General features: G+C 42.7%; 1 protein-coding gene across 2 annotated transcripts in view; it reads right to left on the bottom strand.

Moving 5' to 3' along the window:
- NAV3 (neuron navigator 3) overlaps positions 1 to 25603 on the bottom strand; it is a 1035010-nt gene that overhangs the window by 836438 nt on the left and 172969 nt on the right. For both annotated transcript variants that reach the window (XM_086919576.1, XM_086919578.1), the window contains exons 2-3: positions 14857 to 14974; positions 13885 to 13937 (exon numbers count right to left, since the gene is read on the bottom strand). In XM_086919576.1, coding sequence (XP_086775702.1) covers positions 13885 to 13937; positions 14857 to 14974 — 171 coding nt within the window. The remainder of the gene's footprint in view (positions 1 to 13884; positions 13938 to 14856; positions 14975 to 25603) is intronic.

The following is a 25603-nucleotide window of genomic DNA, read 5'->3' as shown; positions in this document are numbered from 1 at the left end:
AACTAGTGGGCGAGATACGCTGCTACAAGATATGTATTTGAAACCATAGTTCACTCATGGAAATGTGAAAAGGAACAGCTAAGAACACGGGTCTGAACATATTCGAACTTCTGAAAGTCATCTGTGTACGTGTGTTGCTTAAGTAATAGTTAACTGATAAGGGGTCCACTGCAGTCGCACAAGTTTTCTAGGCCCACATTTGTCTTTGCATTAATGGCAAACTAGTAAGAGCAATGACAGCACTGCTACTCTACAGAGACATTTTCCAAACTCAAAATTTCTCATTTCTCAGATACTGAACTGGAGCACTACCGGACAATGGAAAAAGCTGTGGAGTATCACAAGCGATTAAGCTAACAATCAGAAGCAGTTACCGTTTCATATAGTATAGGGCAGTGGTTCCCAAACTTTTTTGACCCGTGGCTCCCTTGACCTAATTGGCAATTGCCGTGGCTCCCCCCCATTTTTTTACCGGTGGACTGGTGGTGGGGATGTAAGCCCGACCTCGGGAGTACTTACTGTTGTCTTCCTTAAATCAATTGGGATGCAATGAAGGTATTTAATCATATTTGTAACAAAATAAGATAACCGTTGTAAAAGGGGAAAAACAAACTTTTGTTTTATGTGCTGATACGTTTTCTCTCATCGAGAATGTAAATGCGTTGTGAACTCAGGTGTGGGAGGCTGTATTGAAGCCAGTGACCATACTGATGTTTCAGTAATATTTGAATGCCTTCCCCTTTCAGGGACCATCCGAGAGTTCTACTGGGTTTGGTCTAGAATAGATTAGAAAAATTTCGATGGCCCGGTCTGTAAACGCACATTTGAAGATGTTTTTTTAAACAAAATACACTTTCTTTTTATTTAATTGTAAATGCATATTCCCTATTGAATGTATGGAATATGCAAAATACACTTTCATTTTATTTAATTGTAAATGCATATTCCCTATTGAATATATGGAATATGCATTTACAATGACATTTAAAAAAAGTGTATTTTGTTTAAAAAACATCTTCAGATGTGCGTTTACAGACAGGGCCATCGTCATTTTTCTAATCTATTCTAGACCAAACCCAGTAGAACTCTCGGTTAATCTGGAGATAAATTCCACCAATTTAAGACAGAGCCACTTGGTGTTATCATTTCATTCTGGAGGAAAAATGCACCCAACAGGCAAACACGTACGCAGAAATTCATTTAATACACCCCTGTCAACCCTCTAACCCTGTCTGCCAGAACCCTGCCAACCCTCTCCCCCCTGCCACCCTCTCCCCCTTCCTGCCAGAACCCTGCCAACCCTCTCCCCCTGCCTCCACATGTCTCCCCATCTCTTGTTTTATGCCTTGTGGCTGGCCCTGCACTAGGAGTGCCCGTTCTGCCCATGCTTGCTCCCTTCGTGACCTCTCCTGCCCCCTCTACCCCTTCATGTCTTGAGACTGTCACTTATTTCCATGCCTGCTCCCTTCGTGTCCTCTGACTGTCTTCTATCAATGCGGCTCCCTTTGTGTCCTCAGACTACCCTTCTCTCCATGGTTGCTCCCTTCGCGCACTTAGTCTGCTCCTAGTGTCCATACCTGCTTCTGTCGTGCCCTCAGACTACCCTTCTGTCCGTGCCTGCCTCCATACCCCTGACTATGCCTTCTGTCCATACCTGCCCCGTGCACTCTGACTGCTCCCTCTGTCCATGCCTGCCCCCGCGCCCTCAGACTGCCCCTTCTGTGCATGCCTCCTTTCTTTGTAACCTCAGACTACCACTTCTGTCCATGCCATCTCCATACGTGCCTGCTGACTCCCCCTTCTATCCATGCCTGCTCCCTTTGTGCCCTAAGTCTGCTCCTTTCCTCCATGCCTGTTCCCTTCGTGCCCTGAGACTGCCCCTTTCCTCCATGCCTTCTCCCTTCGTACCCTGAGACTGCCCCTTTCCTCAATGCCTTCTCCCTTCATGCCCTGAGACTGCTCGTTTCCTCCATGCCTGCTCCCTTCGTGCCCTGAGACTGCCCCTTCCCTCCATGACTTCTCCCTTCGTGCCCTGAGACTGCCCCTTCCCTCCATGCCTGCTCCCTTTGTGCCCGTTATCCATTATCTCCATGCCTGTTCTCTTTGTGCTCTCAGACTCAGGCGCGCAACACCCATTGGACTCAAAGGGCTTCAGCCCCTCAGTCCCCCCCGCCCCCGTCGTGTGTGGCAGCCAGGGATAAGACCTCAAAAGTGTGCTGCTAATTACCATTCTTACTGTAACTGTGAGCCATCATTGACATGCACAACTTCTTTGTTCTGCATGTGCACATTCATACTGTATTACAATTATAATGGACCGCGTTCGTTGGTACTTAGGTCTCCCTTTGGTTACTTTCACACATCATCTGAGCTCCTTTTAACACGGAGGCTCAATGCGTGTCAGTTGCTCGCCGCATTCATGACGGACGGTGGCTCGAGATTTTTCTCGGCTCCCAGACATTAAGGTAAATTCAGTTACTGGAGTTTGACAATCGAATGGGTAGATTATCCCATTCGGGGTTACTAATATCTACCTCCCCCCGTTTTTCTACATATTATTTATGTGATTAACTCGAAATTTTGGATTTGGTTTAACCCTTTTTGAACCGACCCTTAAGGTCTCTTGGCCTCCCTTACCGCAACTGTGATGCATGGAAGTTTTAGTTTATATGGCAGTTTGAATTAATACTTTTTTAGTTTAGTCCCAATTAACCTTGGGCTCACTAACATGCACCTTCGCTTTACACCCTTTCTTTCCATTCCTGTTTCCTTAAAGCAGCAGGTGGCATTTCTAAATTTCTAGGGCTGCCGCTGCAATTTCCCACATCGTGCCGCGGCGCCCCTGGCAACTCATAACGGCGCACCGGGGTGCCGCGGCGCACAGTTTGGGAACCACGGGTATAGGGTATCAAAAATAATCTTTTTTTTTTACTAAGTCCAAGTTCACCATTATAGCTATATTAAATGTGGTTATATTTCCGAAGTGATAGCCTTTTCAGAGTTCTGAAATGAAACTGTGGAAGACTGGGTTACAACATTGACATGTATATCTTGTGAACAAAGGATGTGAGCCATGAATTTATAAATGTAGGGTTACTGGTAGAGGTGAGCAAACATTTTATTAGCCATCTTAATGAAGGTCTTTAGAAACTTTGCAATTTCTTTGTGAAGGTTTTCGCTTCAAAACATTTATGTGTCTTGTGCAACAATTCATGTGTAGAATATCCTTGTATAACATTAGAAAAATGGTTTGAGGAATACATACTTCATTGAAAACAGTCACTGGTAATCTACGTAATGCCATGGTGATAACAAAAGCTTGATAGAATGTAAACTGGCAGAACAAATTCTGCATACCTTTTCAACATGGAGTTATAATGCAAGCATGCAAGTATCTTTACTCACTAGGCTGTGGTGTGTTAGTATATAAACCATCTCACTGTACACAGAAATATCTCTATGTACGCAAAGACTATCAGGAAACTTTTTAAACAAGGCAATGTTTAAACATTTTAATATATGAAAAGGTTTGTGGGAAAAAACATCTTTCACATCCATGGTTATATGGGGATGTTACTTGCAGGATATGAAAGGAAGAAACGGAGTTTAAATGGAATACACTCAAGCTTCTTGAAAGTTTGCAGAAGAAAATAACAAAAACACATACCCATATATATGGATTTGTCTCTTGCAACGTGAGAGTGGGGGTGAAACTAGAGTTTTAATGCAGATAGTGTTTCATCAACAACAATAGACCATAAGGCCTTCTAAGGGAATTGTTGGCTCTACTTTGGTTTCAAAGGCTTGATGCTTCAAGAGGTCCATGGAAAAGCAAGTCTCAACTGGTACAATGCAATAAAGTCAAGAACTGAAAACGTCCAGAAAAAGATAGATGTAAAAATGGGTTGAAGTGTAATAATTGAGCCCACCAACAGTTTGATTCTTTAAGGAACGCAATCGGACAACATATTTACTGTATTAGAAAATTAGGTGACAATGTCTAAAACTACCTTTCTATAATTTGAACTAATAAAAACATATGTTCATAAAACATTCCAAATTACTTGAATGGCCTTTTCTTAGGGTCATAGTCAAGGAGTAAGTTGAAAGTGAATTATTTTGTCGGACAATTTAACATTGAAGTATATTAGAACACGAATTAATTTGAGTGGGTGTAGGCCATTAAGGAGTCTAACTTCGAAAGAAAAACAACTTGAAGGCAAGTAGATTGTGCTACAGTGCTACCATTCTAATGTTTTGGAGAATTCTAAAACAACTTTTAGGACTTTCTTAGACTTTGTTGCCAACTACAATGTCTAGTACAATGTGTGTTTTAGAGACAACGTGCTTTGGTGCGAAATACCATCATCCGCTATATATGAAACACGCATACGGACAAAAGCTTTGGACTTTGAGGACCCCTTGTGATGCTTAGGTTTAAGCCAGGTCCTTTTTCCTTTCCTCTACACTAGAGGGGCTGCATAACACAGCTACTAATTACTGCTTCTTATGATTCCCAGGCACTTGGACTCCAACAGCAGATCACATAAATCACTCCTGTGATGAGGCAGCGGCTACTGCTAATAAATTGAATGAAATTAGTTAGCAGAGCTACGCACCAAACAATCTTCTATTTTACATTGATGTAAAGAAGCAGACAAGAAGTCTTGACCTACAAATTATAAGGCTAAAATCTGGTCCTAGAAATGGAAGTCTTTATACTTGATTATTAAGATGTTAGTCCTCTAGTTGAAATCTCCCCATCTTGGTCGCCTCGCTACAGACGTCCTTTGAGGAGAATCTTTATGTATGCAAAGAATATTAGGGAACTCTTTAAAGTAGGCAGAGGGTAAAAATGTGAACATTTGGAAAACTCTGGGGAGAACAAAAAAGTCACATTCGTGATTATATGGGGACATCACTTGTGAGATATGAGAGGAAGAGAAAATAGAGGTTTACTGGACTACACTTGAGCTTCCTAGACCTTTGCTGAAGAAAAACAAAAACTTGCATATAACCATATATATATATAGAGATGTCACTTACAAGATGCGAGTGGGGGTGAAACTATAAGTTTATGGCAGATATTCAACAACAGTAGTGGACCAAAAGGCAATTTAAAATAAGTGTTCGCTCTACTTTAGTATTGAGGGTGGGTTCAAAGTCCAATTGCCTAAGCCTTCCTTTCCAGTCTCCCATTCTTTCTTTAATTGACATCTGTCTTAGTTTCAGTGTGGTGGAAGTGTCTAACAGCTTCACCTGCTTACAAGAATTTAGATCTGTTTTCTCTGTTGGATTAGACATTTGCATTATCTAGCATTTTAGAGAAAGCATTCTATTGTGCTATGGCTGTTCTGCTCTTTAGCTTCTGAAGATTTGAATGTTTCCCAGGCACCTGTGTATCGTTAGCCAAATAGGTAGCAGATTGTATCCATTGATGACGTTTTATGTGTGTCTTAAAATCTTTAAGTTCCTTCACTCTTACTATGGGATTTCCCTATTTAAGGTACTCTGATTCTTTTCCAGTCTCTCTGCTTTTTTCATCTCATGGGTCGTATCCTATAGGCAACCTTATTCACAGTCTTATTCTTGAACTCAAGACCATAGACCATAGTGTCACCAGAAGCCTAAATGTTTTGAGAAGATGGTTTGTTTTATTAATTTCCTAATATTAAGTCACTACTAAGTGAATCATTGAGTTTCATGCTCGTGGACAAATCCTCACTGCACGTACGCCAAACTTTTTTTAATAAAAGCAAAATTCTCAATGTCAACTAAATACGATTCACGATTGAAAGAATTTGTATTGGACCAAGAACTTCACACCCTAATACCATCCCTAGTTCTTATTAGAACTCAGTGAGGAACTACCTTACTCACACGCCTAGCAAAACGAACCCTGACTCATCAAACAGTAGTCTTAAATTCTGTAGTGAGACATATATCCACCACTAATGAGACAGAACATATCTCACGAATATGAAGATCTCAAAACTTACTCCCAATGGAGAGTCACTTAGTGCCAAGAACTGCTTGCAGCGTATACATAGCCTTACATTATAACTACCTGATTACCTAGCAGAGAAACTAAAAGCCCCTTGACAAGAGCAAAACTCCAAAAATTTCAAAATTCAACAATTAAAAAAGACTCGAACAGTCATGCTCCTCAGTGATGTCAAGAATATGGAACAACTTCCATTCTGATTTCAGTTCAGTAGATTCCTATTCCACTTCTTTGAGGAGCAGTTTGAAAGGAATCTTATTAAACAGTCACCATGGCTTCCCCAAACCGACATAGTAATAGCCTCTTATAAGCTTGAGCTCCTTAACGTAACTCTATAATTATATATAGGCCATTGATATTTGCGTGTTGATTAATTTGTAAGATCCTGTATCTCAATCTATAAAGTGCAGGAGGGCCAGCTCATCCAATATGAAACAATACAAGAAACTTTTGTGCATACGAAAGACGTTTGTATCATCAACTACTAAGAGTTAAGAGTTTATGTAGTTTTCCTATTCCAATACTTTATTGTGTATGCAATATGGTGACAGTGACTTGGGTCACCCCATAATAAAACACAAAAATACAAAAAATAATAATAGTCTGTTTGGTGTCCGAGTATTCTCTGTCTTTCCACCCTCAATGTGGAATGATTACCTACCCCTTAATTGATCTCTAGCCATGTTGCAAGAGTTCAAAACGTGTTGTGTTTTAATGATTCTGTGCATCAATCTGCAACTAGTCATTTATTCTTCACCTAATGTCTAAAAAATCATATAGATCAATGCAGCTTTTGCATTTTTATTGTTTCTTGGTTTCCTATTTTAGTTTCCTTCTATAAAACTGCATAAAGTGAACTAACCAGAAAATGACGATGGGAATGAGGGAGGCCCCATATAGATATCCAGTGACACAATAAACACTGAAAATATGTATGTCAGAGATTTGCTAGTAACAGCAGCAAACACTACCATATAAACACAGGAGAAAGAGACCTCACCCGTTGTCTGTGGTCAGACTTTGCATAAATAAGTGAAAATGTTTAAAATAACAATGTAGGCTCATTGAAACAGCTTTGAATTAAATCATGCCCAGGATGTTTACAAACGAGGCACATGGCTGTTTGGTGAAATTTTTTACATCAATTCATTTTAACAAGGCAGCCACCCACAAGCCTTAACCCACAAAAAGGAACCTTCCCACATCCAGAGCACCGGGTTAGGAAACAAGAAATTCAAGCTGCTATTGGTAACCTTTTCAACAGAAGTAATTTTTCAAGTTGAAACAAAAAGTTATTATGTGTATTGGTAAAGTGCTTAAATGTGAAAATGAGTACAAGTAGTCTTAAGCCGAGGGCACTTAGTAATGGTGTAGCGTGCTTTGTTTAGCAGAAACAGAAGAATATAAATGAAATAAGATCAACATACTTATTCATCAAGTGTAATAAAAAAACATCTATTAAATGAACGATGAACGCTTTTTACTGAAAATTTGTGCGATTCTAAGTTAACATTCCTGTTGCTTCCAATGTAATGCATCATGAAGATGAAAGTGGTGCAAAATGAATATGAAATCAGTTTTATAAATTATATTTACATTATTAATACTTTACATTATTTGGAACATGAAAATATAAAAGCGAGTTTAGTAAAATTATTTTCAAGAACAATTTTCATGTATGTACTTTGAAAATCTTAGAGCTAGGCCATATTCAGGTTTAATCATTTCTATGCAATAATTACTGACAGTACTACCATTATTTCTTTATATGAAATGCTTGATTTATTTCCTTATGTTTGAATTTAATTATGAGTTTCATTTACTAAATAAGAAATGCTATCTTTAAACACAAACGCATTGACTTATTTTCTTTAGGCTGCAGTATTTCATAGCCTGGTACAAATGGAGTTTTGAGACATTTCATTTCTCTTAATGTTGCTTGATCAGTTCAGTTTATGCAACATTTCTTAAGAAAAGAACGTTCGTTATTCTAGTGTACATTGTGAAGTGAATGGGTGAGAACCGAACTTTGGGCCTGTACTCATGAAGAACAACAAAGTATATAGCTCTTTGTCAACTAACCTGAGGATGGAAAGGACAGTTGTTTCTCATGATCAGCTGGGGAACGTAGGCTGGAGTATCAACAAACGGAAGAATGACCACATGATGATCAGACCTTTGTGGAACGATGACTGATGTCACAAGTGCATCGTTATTACCATATAAACTCACTCCCCAAAGAAGGGGGACTCAGGCCCTCTTACTTGTAGAGGACTCCTTGGAATGCTTTTTGCAACTGCTGCTGTGGCTGATGATCGATTTGGAATCCTTCTTTGCTGACAGACTAATTACCTTTCCATCTTCCTGCTTTTATCTCTTTGCAATGAAGTTGCATGCTGAACTCTTTAGGACAGTCTGGTGAGAGACAAGATCTGAACTTTCACGATTTTGCTCTATCCCCTGTGGCCTTGGCCCATGCACTTTCTCTAGCAGACTTTAACTTGATCCCGTTGGCCCTTTCTGAGTGAATTCTTTGGAACCATCCTCCTGTCTTCATTGGTAGTAGGAATCTGTCAGGCTGAACATCCTCTTTATGAACAGAATACTTTGACTAAATGTGTGGTTTGACTAAAAGTGCTGTAATATTCTTAACTGAGCTACTTAAAATGTTGCTTTATATGCATTGATTTTGGATCTTTAATACAATAACTAAATTATCTAAAATGCACTAAGTCTGTTATTATCTCTTAATATTCTTTCCTTAAAATTGTGCTAATGAGACATTGATTCTAAATGCGTGACAGGGAGAGTCATAGATTATTTTCAGAACATCAAGTGCTGCTGCTTTTATTTTGTGTTGTGACTGCAGAACTCTAACTTTGTATAACTTTGGTTAGACTGAACTTCTTCAGGAGGTTGGGTCTACCCACTGCAATACTTTATTTCTATAGCATGGTTCTGAGAGTAGTGTATCTCTAACTTGTGAATTGGCTGCTAATTAATTGTCCTCATTGGGTAGTCACTGGTTAGGACATCATGATTTCTCACCCTTGTCTACGACGAAGAAAGGTCCATCGGAGGACCGATGCCTCTGTCAATACAATATAAAATCTGAGTCTAGTGAACTGTAGAAAGAGATCGTTTGTGGGCCCAGTGCAGCAGTTGAAATTGAAAAAAAGGCTTACGCTGGATCAGAACGTGTACCTGCACCTTTCTACACCTTCCATCTAAGATCCTTGATAAACATCTGATTAGCCATTTGATGGAATTTACGAAAGAGCAGGGATCACTGGATAATTCCTAGTTCGGTGTCAGGAAACATTTAGGAACCAAAGTGGCCCACAGCCTTTAATACCATCTCATCCTCACTGATGAGATATGGGTATCACACAATGGGCGCCGGCTTATCCGACCTCATGGACCATTCACAGAGGTTGCTGCAACAGCAGTTCTACTCTGTTTTCTCTCTGCATTGTCGAGTGCTGCAGGACTCATCATTGAGCCCTACGTTTTTCAACTTTTACAACTCTCCACTTGCTGCCATCATTCTGTTTTATGGGATGCATGTAATTTCTTAAGCTGACGACATACAAATTATTGTGTTGAATCCTAAGATCTCTGCTGTCACCGCTGATAACTTCTTACAATGCAAGCCAGCAGTTGCCAACTGGATGGGAAGGAATTTTCTGAAGTTAAAAAGTGATAAAACTAAAATACTACTCTTTTGGATGCAAACCTCATGTGCCTTAGGCACCTGTCCCATTCCAGTTGAGAAGGCAAAACATCTCGGAGTTGTTTTAGACACGGAACTCACACTTAATGCCCAGGATAATCTAACTGTGGCAACCTACTTTTGGCTTGTAAGGATACTTAAAAAATGTTTCCCGTATTTTCCCATAGCCGGCACTAAAGCGGGTCGCATGAGCCCTGGTCATGTCCCTATTGGACTATTGTAATTACCTCGATATTGACTCCAATATCAGAACTCATCAACAATTGCAGGGGGTACAGAATGCGCTTGCCAGAGCGGCCCCTTGAGATTCCAAGGTGCCAATCAGATGGAGTTGCTGGGTTGTGCCATCTGCTTTGGCTCCCCATCAGAAAACGAATTATGTTTAAAGCCATCTGTATTGTATACAAGACTCTTTATCTTCCTATCCTTGCTTAGATTAAAGAGATGTTTCATTGGTACACTCCAGCAAGAAACCTTTGCTCCACACATCGTAATTTATTCTCAGTACCTAAGATCTGAATGATGAAATGGTGAGGTGGCAGGAGTTCTCTACCACAGCGCCTAACGGCGATCAGAGAGCTGTTGTCTTTTAGAAAGACACTTAAAACGTGCCTTTATGCTATGTAGACAGTGTAACCCCCCTATTACTTAATATGGTGGGTCTATGGACACAGCTCAGTTCTGGACGTTCGGCAACAGCGCCTTGATGCCTTCAGGTAATTGTTTGCGCTTTATCAAAAATAAAATCAATTCAAATAAAATCAACAGATGTCTGACCTACCAAGCATATTGTTGTGATCAGGACTGTGTCGGGTGGGTTTGGGATGATAAGTATACCATCCACAGGCATAGTGCTCCTCCAGTGATTTCCGACATTTCAAGAGGGTGAAAATTAAAAGGATCAGTGTCCTGCAATGGTTTAATAACCTCTTGAGAAGAAGCGTGTGATCATGCTGTAAAAAAGAACAAATCAAAGCCACCAAACATGACACTAAGTACTTGAAACAGCTTCCTGTCGGCCATTGGCACTTAGAGCAGGGAAGATGGTGAAGCAGATTATTTATACTATGCTACAGGTGAACTAGTCATTGCTAGGTGCATAGTTAATGTTACTAAATGCAATAATTGGTACCTTATAGGTTTTGCAGTTTGTGTTCACTAACTACGATAAGTCTGTCTCAAGATGTTTTTGATATATTGTCAATGTAGAGATTCAGTACATAAAGAACAACTGGAACAGCTAACAGCTTAGAACTCCCAACATTTCAGTTTATTCATGTTGTGCCCTAGCCAGGCACTTGACTCACTGTATCTACCTGGTCTGTGGTAACCTGTGGTACTACTTTCCTCATAAGATCAGAAACATCACCGTTCTTGTGTGCTATACAACTGTTTGAATAGCCGCCCACAACAAACTTACAGGGTCTATGCCTAGACTAATAAATGTTTTGTTTATTTCCCTTCACCTCTGTTTCCTTCAAATGTAAATTACTGAACCTGTGAGCATCCGAGGCAACACTTTATATATGATTAAAGGCACTGCCACATTCCGCTGATCCATCTAACAGGACCACAATTGAAAGCCCACTGCACATATAACAAATCTGAGCCCTGGGAGGCTGTTCTCCATTCAAGTATCATAGTAAGGACTTATGGACCCTGAATTTTTTAATGTCTTTTTCCTCACACCAGGGTATAATTTGCATACCTATGCCATCAAGACCCACGCCAGGGCTGTGACGGTAGAAGTTTGCCAACCTCCCCCCAGCCATACTCGTACTTTCACCATGTGGCCCGTGCATTGCTGGTTGATAGTGTCACGAGAATAAACCTGTCTTCATCCCAACACATAGTTGACACCTTCACCATAAAACTTGGATTGCCAAGCATATGATCCCGCTCTGCTCTCCACTTACCCAATCTTTCGCAACTTCAGAAACATGTGGACCCCACCACTTAGGTAAAGTAGATTATATTAGTCCTGTCAGTGCACATGCATCGCTCATGCTAGATGAAAGGATGCAAGGCCATATGCTCCATATTCCGATTCAGAGTGAATGAGCACACTAGGCCTACACAATGCAGTTGCCCAACAAAGCCATATTCCTCGTACTAAGAAGTCGGTAAAACAATATTTTGTGTTCATGACCACAAGATATCACTACTAATCAAGGAAATGGGTAATCAAGCTTTCCCACTGTATATGAAAGATATCTCCTCCCTACCTTAGCATAGGAGATGGCATACTCGTCCAGGTAGCTTATGCATAGATAGAACACTCAATAATGGAGCAGCGAGACCAAAGACATTGTCTATAAAGGTGGTGCTGTGAAGGTCATTAGAAATAGAAAATATGATGACTGTTGTATGTGAGACAATAGTACGAAGATATAAAATATCTAGGCATAGTGTAGCGAAGGCACGTAAACCCAGATGACAATGGTGATCTGGAATGTGATTGATACTTATATGGTCAAACATGAGGTCATCGGGTTAAGAACTGTCTCCACAAACCAGAAACATTTCAGTGGTGCAAGCCTCATTGGAATTCCATTATCCTGTAGTCCCAGGGGTAGTGAAAGGTCACTCTTAATTATAGTGAAAAACCATCATCTAGCATGCTTGTTTCACTCGTGATTTCTATGCTTTATACTTCAGACTTTAGAACAGTATAATTGGGCCTTAAACCCCCTTTGATTGTTATGCCATTCCTGATGGGTTTGTTTGTAAAGAGATCTACGTGATTGCAAAACACGTTTTGGATAAAGTGGTTTCTGGATTGTTAGAAGCACTTTAAAAACAATTACAGCCATTTGGGAAATTGCTTCGTGGACTACAAATGTGAATTGATTTGAAGGTTATATATGGGAATAGTGGCTCTAGTTTTTTCCTCCATATTTAGGTTTGTTGTGTTTAAGGGTACAAGAGAGTATTAATTACGTGAGCTGGGCCATAAACAGTTTTTCTTTAAACTTCCTATGTGCTTTAAACGTTCTGTCTTACCCTAGGCCTGCATATGTGTCTCTTCAGCTTTTGGGTACTGCAATGTCTGAGTTCTGTAATGTTTAATTATCGTCTGAGGATTGTGGGTGTTATTTAACAGGGAAAATGAATACAGCTCTCGAGTTTAAGGCCCTCAAACCCATTCCTTCTATAAATGTCAAGAGACCCGGAGTCGTTTGTGGCACATTCAGGAAACAATTTCTGTGCTGGGGCTTTTAGTCCCATACCTACAATTTGATATTGAAATCATGCACGGGGGAACAGATAGTTCTCTGTCACTGGGGTACCACATTCCGAAAGGTGGACTGTCCACTATCAAAGCAATACACTATTGACAGGGGTAGCCTTGCTTTACTTGAGTAGAATCAACAGAATGTACACACTGGATAGCAATGAGGTCCCAGTGGTTTACGGGGATGTGGTCACCCTAAAGACGAAGCCCCTAGCAGCACTGTGGCCTCCTTCATTAGAAGAGGGGTATTTAACATCTGGACTCACTGCTTTTCAGCAGCAGGTTTGAAACGAGCCTGTGCTGTTCAGTACTTCTGCCCACCTGGCCTCCCTTTAAGAAACGATTAACATAACACAAGAAAATGCATAGTAGGTGTGTACTGCCAGATATACATGCCACCTGTAAAAATAAGTAACATGTTCCTAATGTTTGCCCGAAACAACAGGTGACTATGAGATGCTATATCTAAGAAGCTGGCTGGCAAAATCTCCACATAGCAAAATTAAGTATTATTTGCAGACTGAATGGAGCAGAATTATGTTTTTCTTCACCACTTGTGCGGACCACAAAGCACATCTTCTGAATCAGTGGGCATTCATTTTTAGGCAGGTTAAACACTGAATACAGCACAATTCACAAATCTCAATATTACACTTACAGACATGACGCACTAGGCTTTGTCATGTCTCATAAAAAGTAGAAGAATCTGGATTTCTCTATGACATAACGTGATCGTGTTGCCATTGACAGATGTTGGACCAACAAGTGGCTACAATCTCGAAAGGAACTACGTCACATATTGTCAGGTAAATGTGAGTTCACGAGCTCTGGTTAATAACATTCAGCAAAGCAAATCTCCTCGCCACATGGAAGCACATTAACAATTCAAAGAAATAAGAGTCGTCGACTTACCATTTGTGACTGGCTCCTGGGACACCCATTGATATCTTCAACCTTTTCATTGGCTGTAGAAAAACAACCAAATGGTAGGCAGAACTTAAAACATTGAAGAAGAAAAACCCGAAAAGAAAAAAAAAATACTTGAGAGTGAAAAGTGGGCCCGTGGAAGTAGTTTAGACTGCGCACCTCTCGCTGAGCGCAGCCCTTGACAGTTCCACAGTAGCTCACTTGTTCGCGGCAGTCAATCCCTCATGCAGAAACCGAGCGGGGCTAAGTGCGCGGGAGGCCGCCTGCTGATTAGTCAGCCGGTGCCAAGCGACTGCTGCTGACATGAAGTGCACCGGGATTGTCTCCGCACAGCCCTGGATAATGTTTCAGGGCGTCCCCGGGAGCAGGCTGCGCTCGGGCCGGCGCGGCGCACACATGGGAGGCATGTGGTGTACTGGAGCGCTCGCTTCTGACAGCTCCCCATTATGCGCGCGGCGTTCCTGGCCGCGCGCGCGAGCAACAGTTAAAACAGCCGCTCCCAGACGCCCCAGCAGGCTCATACTTTTCACAAAATGAAAGGGAAAGCGGCATACTCTGAGAGACATATGGACCAGGGCGAGGGACATTATTCAGCGCTCACCTACTTGCAGAGAAAACAGTATTTGCATTCAGTAGCCCTCCCTTCTCCCCGCCACTCTCTTCAGGCACGGGGCATGTGCTCATGGAAAACTCTCAACGCAAGGCTACTTTTACCATAGTAAAGCCTTTTTAGCGCTACGTACATGCAACTACGACATAATTCAGGGGAGTAGTTCTCCCATGCTATGCTACTCCACATCCCATGGTGAGTACGCATTCGACCAGCACGAGGGAGTCCGCTGTCACGCTGTCCCGCACGTGCTGTTCGCAACAATGTTCGGTGTATGGTGCACCTGAGGTGTTGCCCCTTCCCGCTCTGCGGTGCGCGCGCACGCGCGTCACGAGCTCGGAACTCACCGATGATCTGGATGATTTCCGCCAGCAGGACGCCATCCGCGATGTCCTGCTGCAGGTCATTGATCAGCCGCTTGTGCCCGGATTTCGCCAGGTAGTGGTTGGCCCAGTCAGTGTAGATCTGTAGATGAGGGGGAGGGGGGACGGGGAGGAAGACAATAAACATTCTTAAGTCAAACGTTGGCTCGCACATTCACACTATTCCGCATCACATTCCAGCTTAAAAAGTCAGAGCAGAAAAGGAAACAGTCATGCGGCAAATTATGAAAACACTTTTCCCTTTTTCGTCCACTCGATGACTCACCCGCCGGGTGGGCTCACTTCCCTGACCACAGAGGGCTCGATAACTCCCATTGGGGCTTTTGTAGAAACCCTTTAACAAAGCAGGCACTGCGATGTCTCTTTGACCTTTCCAATAAGATTGATTTATGAAAGGAAATAAATGGAGCCAGCTCGTGCTCACGTGAGTGTGCCGAGGAGGATAAGGTGGCCGCGGTCCAGTCACGTGCTGCCCATTCATGACGGGCATTATCCCACCCGGGGTTCACACCCAGACCCGGCAGGAACTATTAATGGTCTTTGAAACTAGTTTCTGTCGCGCCCTATATTAATGTCCTTTACAAGGAAAGCGCTGATCGATGTATCAACATTATCAAGGACTGTAAAATCCTTTGATATAAACCATGGCAGTCAGGTGGCCCCTGCTTACATTTCCCATGTTTCAGAGACACTCAAACAATAGTCAGGTAGTGAGCGGACTGTGTGAAGCACAAGAGTTTAGCTCCCATGTTTTAAGTCACACTCTTAATTACACAAGCCATGTCTCTTGGAAAGGTCTCAGAGTCACGCTTCTTTGGCCACAACTCCTTCCAAGACCCACCATCATTCCACACCACCTTTTTTTTATTCCGCTTAAAAAATTAAGGGTCACCTTGCATTCGAAGATGAGCGTATATTAGATTTATATGCGGGAAACATCGCTGGTCCGAAAAACAAATGTGTCCACAACATAGCTTCAGGTAGAGCAGAATTGCTGCTCGGGAGTGAGGTGACGGGTGCAGCGGGGGATGGGCAAGGCCAGGAGGACACGAGAAAATGGGTGAAAAAAAGCTTAAAAGACAGGAAAAATGGCACCGCATTTACATCTTTACAGTAAATGAGCTGGGTTAGATATTACCCCCTGCAGAGATCTGTACAGAACCGGCGGGCCACTGTTTGGATCACTGCAGGGATGACTTAGACTTTCATTCTCCGAATGTCAATAACAAGTATAACGTGAAGGTTGGAAAGCAACAGGGAAAGGACGGTTACCTGACCTGAGGAAGATTTTCGCCTTAAACCTTAGAAGAATCTACACTATTAGAAATACCATTGTTATATTTTTAAAACTCTCATTTTTTCCAAACCACCCCTGCTGATATTCTTCCATTAGAAACTGTCAGGGGGTGGTTTTGGCTGCAGTGTGAATACATACATTATTCATTCACTCACTCCTTGGCCATGAAGTGCCGGCAGTGAGCAAAAGGTCAAACTACACGGACAATTAGCAGCAACCTTTAATTCTACAGTGTTCGATGGAAATTGCTGTGTAACATTGATTACTAGGTTCTCTGCACTAGTTTGCGAAACAGTCACAACAGCTGTTTGACATTTCATTGGTTTCAACAGTGTTTTCCATTCTTTTCTCAAGATTTAGACTTCATCCTAAACATAATTGAGCCTCAAACTGTTGGGCATCGAATCCTACATTCCTTCATTTGGTCACAGTCACTTACAGTCAGTGGCGGCTCCTTTGCTAAGGCGGAGAAGCATGACCCACTGCTTATAAGCAGTGTAAATAAAGTAAACATAACATGAGAATAACAAAGTTATTCTCATTTTATGTTTCGGTGCTGCTTTGCGGGCGGGGCTGCTCTGCTCTCAGGGCAGGGGAGGAGGGGTTTGCCCACTCCAAGTGCTCAATAACTGTTTGCATGTAGAACATGCACAGGCCCTCATTCCCTGGCTGAGCAAAGATCCAGGGTGCTCAGACAAATCACAGCACTGCATTGTGGCATTATGATTGGTCAGGGGAGCCTGGGTGCTTCCTGGTTCCTGTTTGGCGCCAGCGGAGTCCTGATGCTGAGGAGAGACGCAGTGGTGATAAGGTAAGTTGTTCTTTTTTTTTCTTTACATCCCCCCTAACCTCTGCTCCCACCTTGCCACTCCCGATCATTGCCGGCCACCATTGCTTATAGAAAGTACTAGCAAGTAGCAGCGATGAACTATAGGGTCCCACAATAATTTACATGTGTACCACTGATCCAGACCACTTGAATCCCCCAAAAGATACCTGCCGAGTGGCCCATGCCATGAATGATTCTGTCCACAAACCCTGGCTTCTCAGCGAATACGTCTGTGTATGGAGATATTTTTAGGCACATTCTTACTCTGCATGGGATTCTGCAATCCCTGTATAAAAGCCAGTCTATAATTTCTTTATAATCTGTGACTTGTGATGCACGCTGTCCCCAACTATAAAGACATTACGTCAGAACTCAACTGTAATAACTTAATACAGTTGAGTTCTGACGTAACACTGCCTACTTCCAGAGCCAGCAGCTGAGGAGAAAGGCAGGCGTTGGAGCATAATTAAAGCAGCTGTTTTTAAAACGAAAATTGTTATTTTCTTTCTTTTCCTCTGTTTTTCTAGCTGTACAGTGACAACATGAAAGGAGATATTTATGACATCTTTATTTTTTGCACTCCTTAATTATAGACGAATTAGAATACTTCTGCATGCTTCTTTAAAAAGAACACTGACTTATATTAAACGGATACTACTATTGTCTTGCAACAAATCTTACTTTTTTTGATGTGTTGAATTTTGCACTACAAATTCTATGCTTATTCTTCATGCTTGAAAACATGCTCTCTCGTTTATATAAAAGAGCCATGTACCAAGGTTTTAAGTGATTTGTGGGAAAGATGATGATGTGACCATGTATTATGCCATACATGATAATGATATTGCAAGCCACCTTGGAGGTCCATAACTTTATAAAGAAACTTGGCCTTTGGCCTCATTCCTCTATTTGGTTTTGGAACTCCTTGGTGGCTTGCAATTTTCTTATAATGCACCACAGTGTATACTTTATCCCATAAATAAAGTAAAACAACGAGTCCAAGTCCAAGGCTGCTGATTACTTTTGACTGAAAAACTAGGACTGGGTGAAGGTGCCCCATATGACACGAGGACACTGGATACATTTTTCTTGTTCTGAATCCACAATGAGTGGATCTGAATCCTGTGGCAGTTTTGCAATTTTCGTAGGATCGACTTTTTCAATCTGCAGATGAAAAGCTGTGCCAGCAGATTCCGTTCCCTATTCCTGCAGAGAGAACTGTGAACTATGTGAGTGGTTCACAGTGAGAGAGCTGGATATGCCGAGCAGCACTACCAGGGGCTGGTTAAGATATTTATCTTAGAGTTAGCTGCATCTAGGTAAATCACATTTGTGGCCTTGACAGTGCTCTTGAAAACAACTTCCTCATCAGGGGAGTCTGAGTACGGTGCCTCCCTGCTGGAAAGTCCAGTTCTTCCTGACATTCTAGTAGACAAGTGCTGTCACAAGACAGTACAGAGGCTCGAACCTGGGTTAAATCTCGACATGGGGTCGGATGAAAGCATTTCCAATTGTGGCTGTGAAACATTCTAGGGATCATCTGCCTTTTCTGCATCTGCTTTCCCATTTATTTAAAAGTCAGTTATTTTCTCTTATGAATCCTCAATTATTTGGGTTGCCATCTCATCAAACGCCACCACTGAAGGGCTTAGGCCCACATGCATCAACCGATTTAGGAAGTGCAAACGGTGCGAATCGCAAAATTCGTCCGTTTGCGATTCCTAAATAGGTTTCTGGGATGCATCAAGCATTTTTGGTAAAATCGCTATTTTTAGCGAATTCCAAAAATGCGATTGCTTTTAAGGAATCACAAATTTGCGATTCCTTAAAAGCAATGCATGATTACTTTTAAAATTGCGAATTCGAAATTAGGGGGTGCAAATTACCACGAGGTTGAACCTCGTGGTAATTTGCGCAAATGTGTCAAAATGCCCAAAGATGCATTTTAAAACACTGTCATGTTACAGACACACATGTCCTTAGGACATGTGTGTGTGTGAAACATGCACTTCAAAATACATTTCACAGGTGCAGGGGGGGTCCTTTGGACCCCCCCTGCACCCATGGAATGCATTAACATTTTGCGAATTCCAATTTGTGAATTCGCAATTCCCATTGTAAATTTGGAATTCGCATAATATTTGCGATTCGGTAAAAATTGCGATTTTTACAGAATTGCAAATTTTATGCAATTTCAATCATGCATCCAGTTTTGCGATTCCTTATTTGCGATTCCCTAAAAATCGCAAATAAGGAATCGCAAAAACGGACTTTGATGTATGTGGGCCATACATCCTATGTTCTGAGTACATACTGAGAGTGGCTATTCTATGTACATGTGCAAAATGTTGGAGCCTTACATGAACCCTAGGACATCTAAAGAGGAGTATTAGAAGACTGGATTGATTGGTCTTCATTTGAGCCTAGGCATAATCTCTGCTACGGGCGGCTCCTCCGCTATGGTGGAGGAGCGTCGCCCCACTGCTTTTAAGCTTTTCATAAAATTATGATAACTTAGTTATCATCATTTTATGTTTCGTGTCCTGCTGCTTTGCAGCAGGCAGGTGGGCGGGGTTGCTCTGCTTTTAGAGCAGGAAAGGAGTGGTTTACCCACTCCTAAGTGCTCAGTGACTGTTTGGTCAGATCTCTCGGGCCTCCCAAACCAGTCATGCTCACTTTACCCATTCGCAAAGCAGGCTGATTCACAGCCTGCATGGAGAACGTGCCCACTTCTACTGCCCCTGGCCGAGCGCCGTGTCACGGCGATCAGACCAATCACAACGATGCATTGTAGCATTGTTATTGGCTTAGGGGAGGGAGCCTGGCTGCCTTATTCCGTTCCTGTCGGAGCCAGAGGACGGAGAGAAGGAGCGGAGAAGACATGGGAGCAGAGAAGATGCGGGACCCTGCATCAAGGTACTTTTTTTTTATTCTGAACATGTGCGACCCTCCCCTGTGCGACACCCCACCCCACGCCTACCTTGCCACCCTCGAGCCATGCCGGCCGCCACTGATCTCTGCTGCCTGGAATTTGTTGTATTGTACTGGAGAGGATGGAGTTATGTCTGATCATATAGATTCATTGGTTAGTCACAGTACACATGACTGCTGCTGCTGACATTGTGAACCTAGGGTGGCATTGAAGCTTCTGTGGCTACTGGAACCATACAGTAAACCAGGACCCTTTATTAAAAAACAACAAACAAAAAAAGTAACTTATTGCAGGGCGCGATAGCCTAGGACTCCTGTCACTAACTTGTTTGTGGATTTTACAGCCTTATTGTGGTACTACAGACTCATCATTTCATATTTTATCATCACTGCAGTTCTTATTAAACCATATTGCTGAACAGTCCCACACAGGGCACATAGGAGAAACACTTAGACAAAAAAAATATTTGTATTTTACGGACAGCTAAAGCCTTTAAGATTCTCACCCGCTTGTTTTCATTTTGCTGGAGTTGTGGTGATAATTCCAGTTGTTTTGAGGGAGGTTGATTTTGTCAAATTATTAGGGTCTTTTGCTGAAAATAAAGAAGGCTTTCAGAGGCCTCCAGTAGAGCAGACATACATCACCATGGGAAGGTTTCTGTGCAGGAATATCTTGCATGTTCGCCCGAAGGGTGGGCGCCTGGAATGGCAGGGCAGGGCTTAAGACAGCAGCTGCACTTCCCACACAGGAATTCCACCCTTCGTTTGGTGGCTTGGGCCTCTTTACACCTGCTCCGCGGCAGTGTCGACAACTTCTTTTAATAAGTGAGGAGGGATTTACATAATCAATCCTGCTCTTATTTTTCTACCAACAAGATTTCTGAACCAGAAACAATTATAGGTGGACCATTATTAGAAAAGAGTGTAAATATTGTCCCCAAAGAATGAAATAACAGGGAATGTAGTGAAGCACAGGATACAATCTATCAAAAGGAATGAAAAACTTGCAAGATAAGGTTATGAGAAAGACTCACAAACCATAATATTATATGTAAGTTTAAAGCCACATTTTATATCAATAAGACAGGAATTAGTGAATGAGGAAAACATTTTCAATATTCCAGAAAGACAATAATGTGGTGAGGCGGTTTAACCTAGTTTTGTATAGTGTTAAAGAGAGAACATTGATTAATATCAAACTTGGGCCTTCATTGCAAGGGAGTTGAACTCATTGCATCAGAATATATACACCTGGAATTACTGACACCGTGGGTATTTGACATTCCCAGATGGAGAAATGTACCAGTAATCAGAGTCAGGCACTGTGGGTACCCTAAAAATGGGGAAATGTTAGGTGAATCACAATGACTACACCATATTCTCATTTATGAAATGTTTGGGTAGGAAACACTAAGGGAGCAGTATTCCTGTGTCTCATGTAATCCCAATATGGCCCGTAACACCCCATCACTATCTACTCAGCCTCTCAGATGCCTATGGTCACCAGTATGTTTGTTGCCAGGTTCTAGGCTGTCATGGCTCAACTTAATTTAGCTGTTTTCATCTGCTTGCCTTGCCGTGCACCCAGCGGTGATTTCTTTGTTGGGGTGTGGGGGTATCACCCCCTGTTTCTATTGGTGCCCGTGCCACCAGTTTACTTTAATAAGTTCATTTGCTTTAATTCTTTTTTTTTTTTAACTGCGTGTGCACGGAATGGCTCTGGCAACGATTCCCTGCTTTATTGCAGCCTGCTGTAGTGGGCAAACATGAGGGGGGTCATGAATGGAAGCTTGATGATTGACCAGCTCCTTGAGGTGAATTGTGCTTGTCAGGTTAGACTGGTGCATTGCTCTATCCAGCATGACATGTGCACTTAAACCCTCGCCTACCAGTGCTTATGTAGGAGCTCCAGAATTGCTTCCAGAGCCCCATGTCTCCTGAGGTGTGTTGGCAGCACTTGGCCCAGCCAATCATTGTGCTGCTCTCATGGTGTTAACAGCAAGGGAGCAGCACCTAGATTGGCTCAGGCATTGTGGTGGTGGAATTGAGGTCCGAGATGCTTTCAATCAGTGTGTTTGCAGTGCACTATGACACAAAGCCACCACCATCCTTCTGCATTGCCGACATCCTGCACCCCCGCACCAGTCGCAGACAGGTAAAGAAGCGACTTAGGACCTACAGCAGGGCCCCTCGCTCCTGCAGGCCTCCTCTCCCTTGCGGCCCACGCCTGTGAACCCCTACATTTCCTGACTGTACCCGCTCTCTGAGTACCACCAGCACCCCTGAATGGGCTGCGGCTTTCCTCAAGGCTTCACACAATAGGCTGTTCAGCAAAGCCTGCACTGGCCAGCAAAGACCTCTAATTCAGCATCAACCAATTTGACCGCATTCTGTCTGCGGAGTTCGACCCCAAAGTGAGTGACGGCAACACTCTGAGAGGTAAGTCTAGCAACCCCCCTCGAGGGTTGAGCTGTGTACTCAGTATTGTAGCATGTCAGTGTCTCAACAACGGCGTGGTCTAGGTGTTGTTAGAATATTTTGATATGTATTATATATTTGATGATTTCTAACAGGCCTACCCTAGGAGTGACCAGATCTGACCCAAGAACTCACCCTCTCCTTCGCATTGTGCCCTCTCCCACCATTGCTACATCCAGCACCAGTCCTATTGAAGACTCACTCTCCCAATTGGGATTCAATGCCTTTAAGATTACTTATCCCCCTAACCTTACTAAAAAACGCGGCCAAGAAATTTAGAACACAACAGAATCAAAAAACACCCCGGAACTGCTTATATCAGATACTTGTTTCTGCATTTCTAATGGCAGCATCCTGAACAACCTAATGTTCTTCACAAACAGAAGAGCCCAATGGAGGAAAACCCTCATATCCTTTTTTCAGGTCAAACAGATAAGGAAAACACATTATGGTTTTAGTCTTTCCGTTACTGCCTCTCCAACCTTCAAATCTGATCTCACCATTACCATTTACAACAACGGGATCGTTCTCACTCAATTATCGGATGGAAATCTAGAGCAGTTCGACAAACTCTTTATGAAGATCAAAAATTCTTTGGCTAACTATTCAATCTTTATGCGACAAGATCTAGTGCTAGCAACCACAAGGGTACCCCAATTCGTTGTTCCCATTTCCTCTTCTGACACACCTCCCTACTCGCCCACTAATCGACATTCGTCCCTACCAGGTGGCAGATTGAATGCTCCACTCATCTCGCAGCCAGTAACCCTCTCACCATTACCAACCTCTTTTCCAATGCATCCTGGAATACCGCAAGTTCACAGTGAGCAACTCCCCTCCTTCTGTTACCTCTCATTCCCACCTCTGACCCCACTGGCACACAACACTACCCTTCCTCCTCGCCAGATCTCCCCGCACAACCTCGACCCCTCTCATAGCATCCAGACTTGGTGGCAAGTCTGGACGATTTATCCCTCCAACTGCACCTTCTCACCCTCAAACTTCATGATCTGAAAGCCCTCTCAGTGGAACATCTCCCCTTGTTAAGCTCCCTCCTCTCTCATCCGAATCTGCTCAGTGCCCCTGCCAGTGCTAGCATTAGAGCTCTCCTTGACCAACATTCACTCCTCACTACCTCTAAAACCGTACCCCTACCTAACGCACCCTCCCGCCCCAGAAGATTGATATCCAATCTCGCGCCTAAAGATATAGATGACTTACTCAACCCCCACTCGCTTATCCTAGACACCAACAAGATTTCTACAGGGCTTATGCAAGCCATTCACACTAACCCGAACAGAGAACCACCCCTCAACCGGAGAGTCATAAACAATGACAACCTCTTGAGAGTGAACATAATACAGACTCCTCCCCCCAAACACCGGCTCAACTTAATTGTGTACTACTCAACTGCAGGTCAGCCAGAAAGCACGCCTCTGATATCTTCAACCTCATCTAACACAAAAAGATAGAATTCATCATCCTCACTGAAACTTGGCTTAATCCCTCTTCCACTCCTATCCTAGCCTCCTACTGCCCCCTACCCACGACATAATACGTCTAGACAGAACCTTGAAGCTGGAAGGTGGCCTAGCCTGTATACATCAGAGCACACTCGCGGTCTCCTTCTCGGAGTCATCTACGCCATCATCATGCGAATACCTTTGTCTCAACATCTCTAATAACAACTGCCTGGTGTGCAAACTACACACATTCCATCACCCCCCTGGGGACAACCTGCCCTTTATCGAACAATTAATGGAAATCATCGCTAGCAATGCTGATTCCTTTCTGTCCCACATCTACCTCAGTGATTTCAACCTTCACTGGTCTAACCCTAATGACCATGCGTTAACATGCCTCAAATCTTTCTTGAGGAATCACGAGCTGATTCAACATTGTGACCGGCCAACCCATAATAAAGGAGAAACTCTGGACCTCATCAACACCAAAAAACACACCGTCACAATGGATACCATCACCCCTTGCGATTGGTCCGACCATCAGAGCATCTTCTTCCATATTAACAAGGAGTTGTCTCTGAGGAAGGCTCAACCAAGGAAATCGAAGATTTGGAAAAGGGACCTCAGGGATATCAACACAGCCGATCTTGCAAACCAAGGTAAATCTGCACTCTCTTCCCAAGCTGACATGTCTGAGGCTCATGTACTCACTGATTTCTACAACGCTATAATCTCTTGCATCATGGATTCCATTGCTCAACTTCAACAAAAAAATGACTCAACAAAAATATTCAAACAATGGTTCAACGGCAACCTAAACTCAGAACATCGCTATCTTGGGGCAAACCAACGATCCTGGAGATCCAATCCATCCTCGGACCAGCTAAAAATCCTTAGGTCAGCAAGGAGCTCCTATAACAAACAAATCAAGAGAGCTAAGGTGGACTATTTCAGATCCCAACTCAATCAAGCCGCAAATCGCCCCAAGAAACTTTTTGAACTGGTTAAACAACAATCGGTTGAAGCACCAAACCGCTCTGACTCTGAAGTCAGCCCTCCCTCATGTGATGATCTGGCTGCCTTCTTCAATGAGAAATCAAGGCTCATTAAAATTGATTTGGAGACCAGGCAGGCTCTACTGCTATCCAATGGGACTGCGCCCCCGGCCCTATTACACAAGATCGAACCGATGAGTATGGGCATCAAAAACAATGCCTGCTGGGACACTTTTACCCCACTCAGTGAAAGAGGCATTAAAATGGTTCTTCAGAGTATTAACCCATCAAATCACTTCAGTAACCCACTGCCACCTTCCATATTCAAAGAAATCAAAGATATCATCTCTCCCATCTGGATAAAGATTGTCAATGCATCTCTGTCACAAGGAACGATCCCGAAGTGCCTAAAAGCAGCTCAGATAATACCTGTTCTAAAAAAACTACTGCAGACAGGGCTAACCTTAACAACTTCTGCCCTATCTCTAACATCCCCACACTAGCCATACTCCTAGAAAAATGCGTCCAATCGCAACTCTGTGCTCACATAAAAAATATCCATGTCCTGGACCAACATCAATCTGGTTTTCGCAGTGAGCACTGCACCAAATCCGCTCTCACTCACGCTGTGGATGACATTTTAAAAATGCTTGACCAAAATGAATCATGCCTCCTTATCCTCCTTGAACTTTCCTCTGCGTTTAACACTGTTAATCAC

The sequence above is a fragment of the Lissotriton vulgaris genome, chromosome 1_1 (assembly GCF_964263255.1).
Source record: "Lissotriton vulgaris chromosome 1_1, aLisVul1.2, whole genome shotgun sequence".
NCBI lineage: Eukaryota > Metazoa > Chordata > Amphibia > Caudata > Salamandridae > Lissotriton > Lissotriton vulgaris.
Note: the sequence above shows the minus strand (reverse complement) of the source record. Positions and strands in the feature narration are given on the sequence as shown.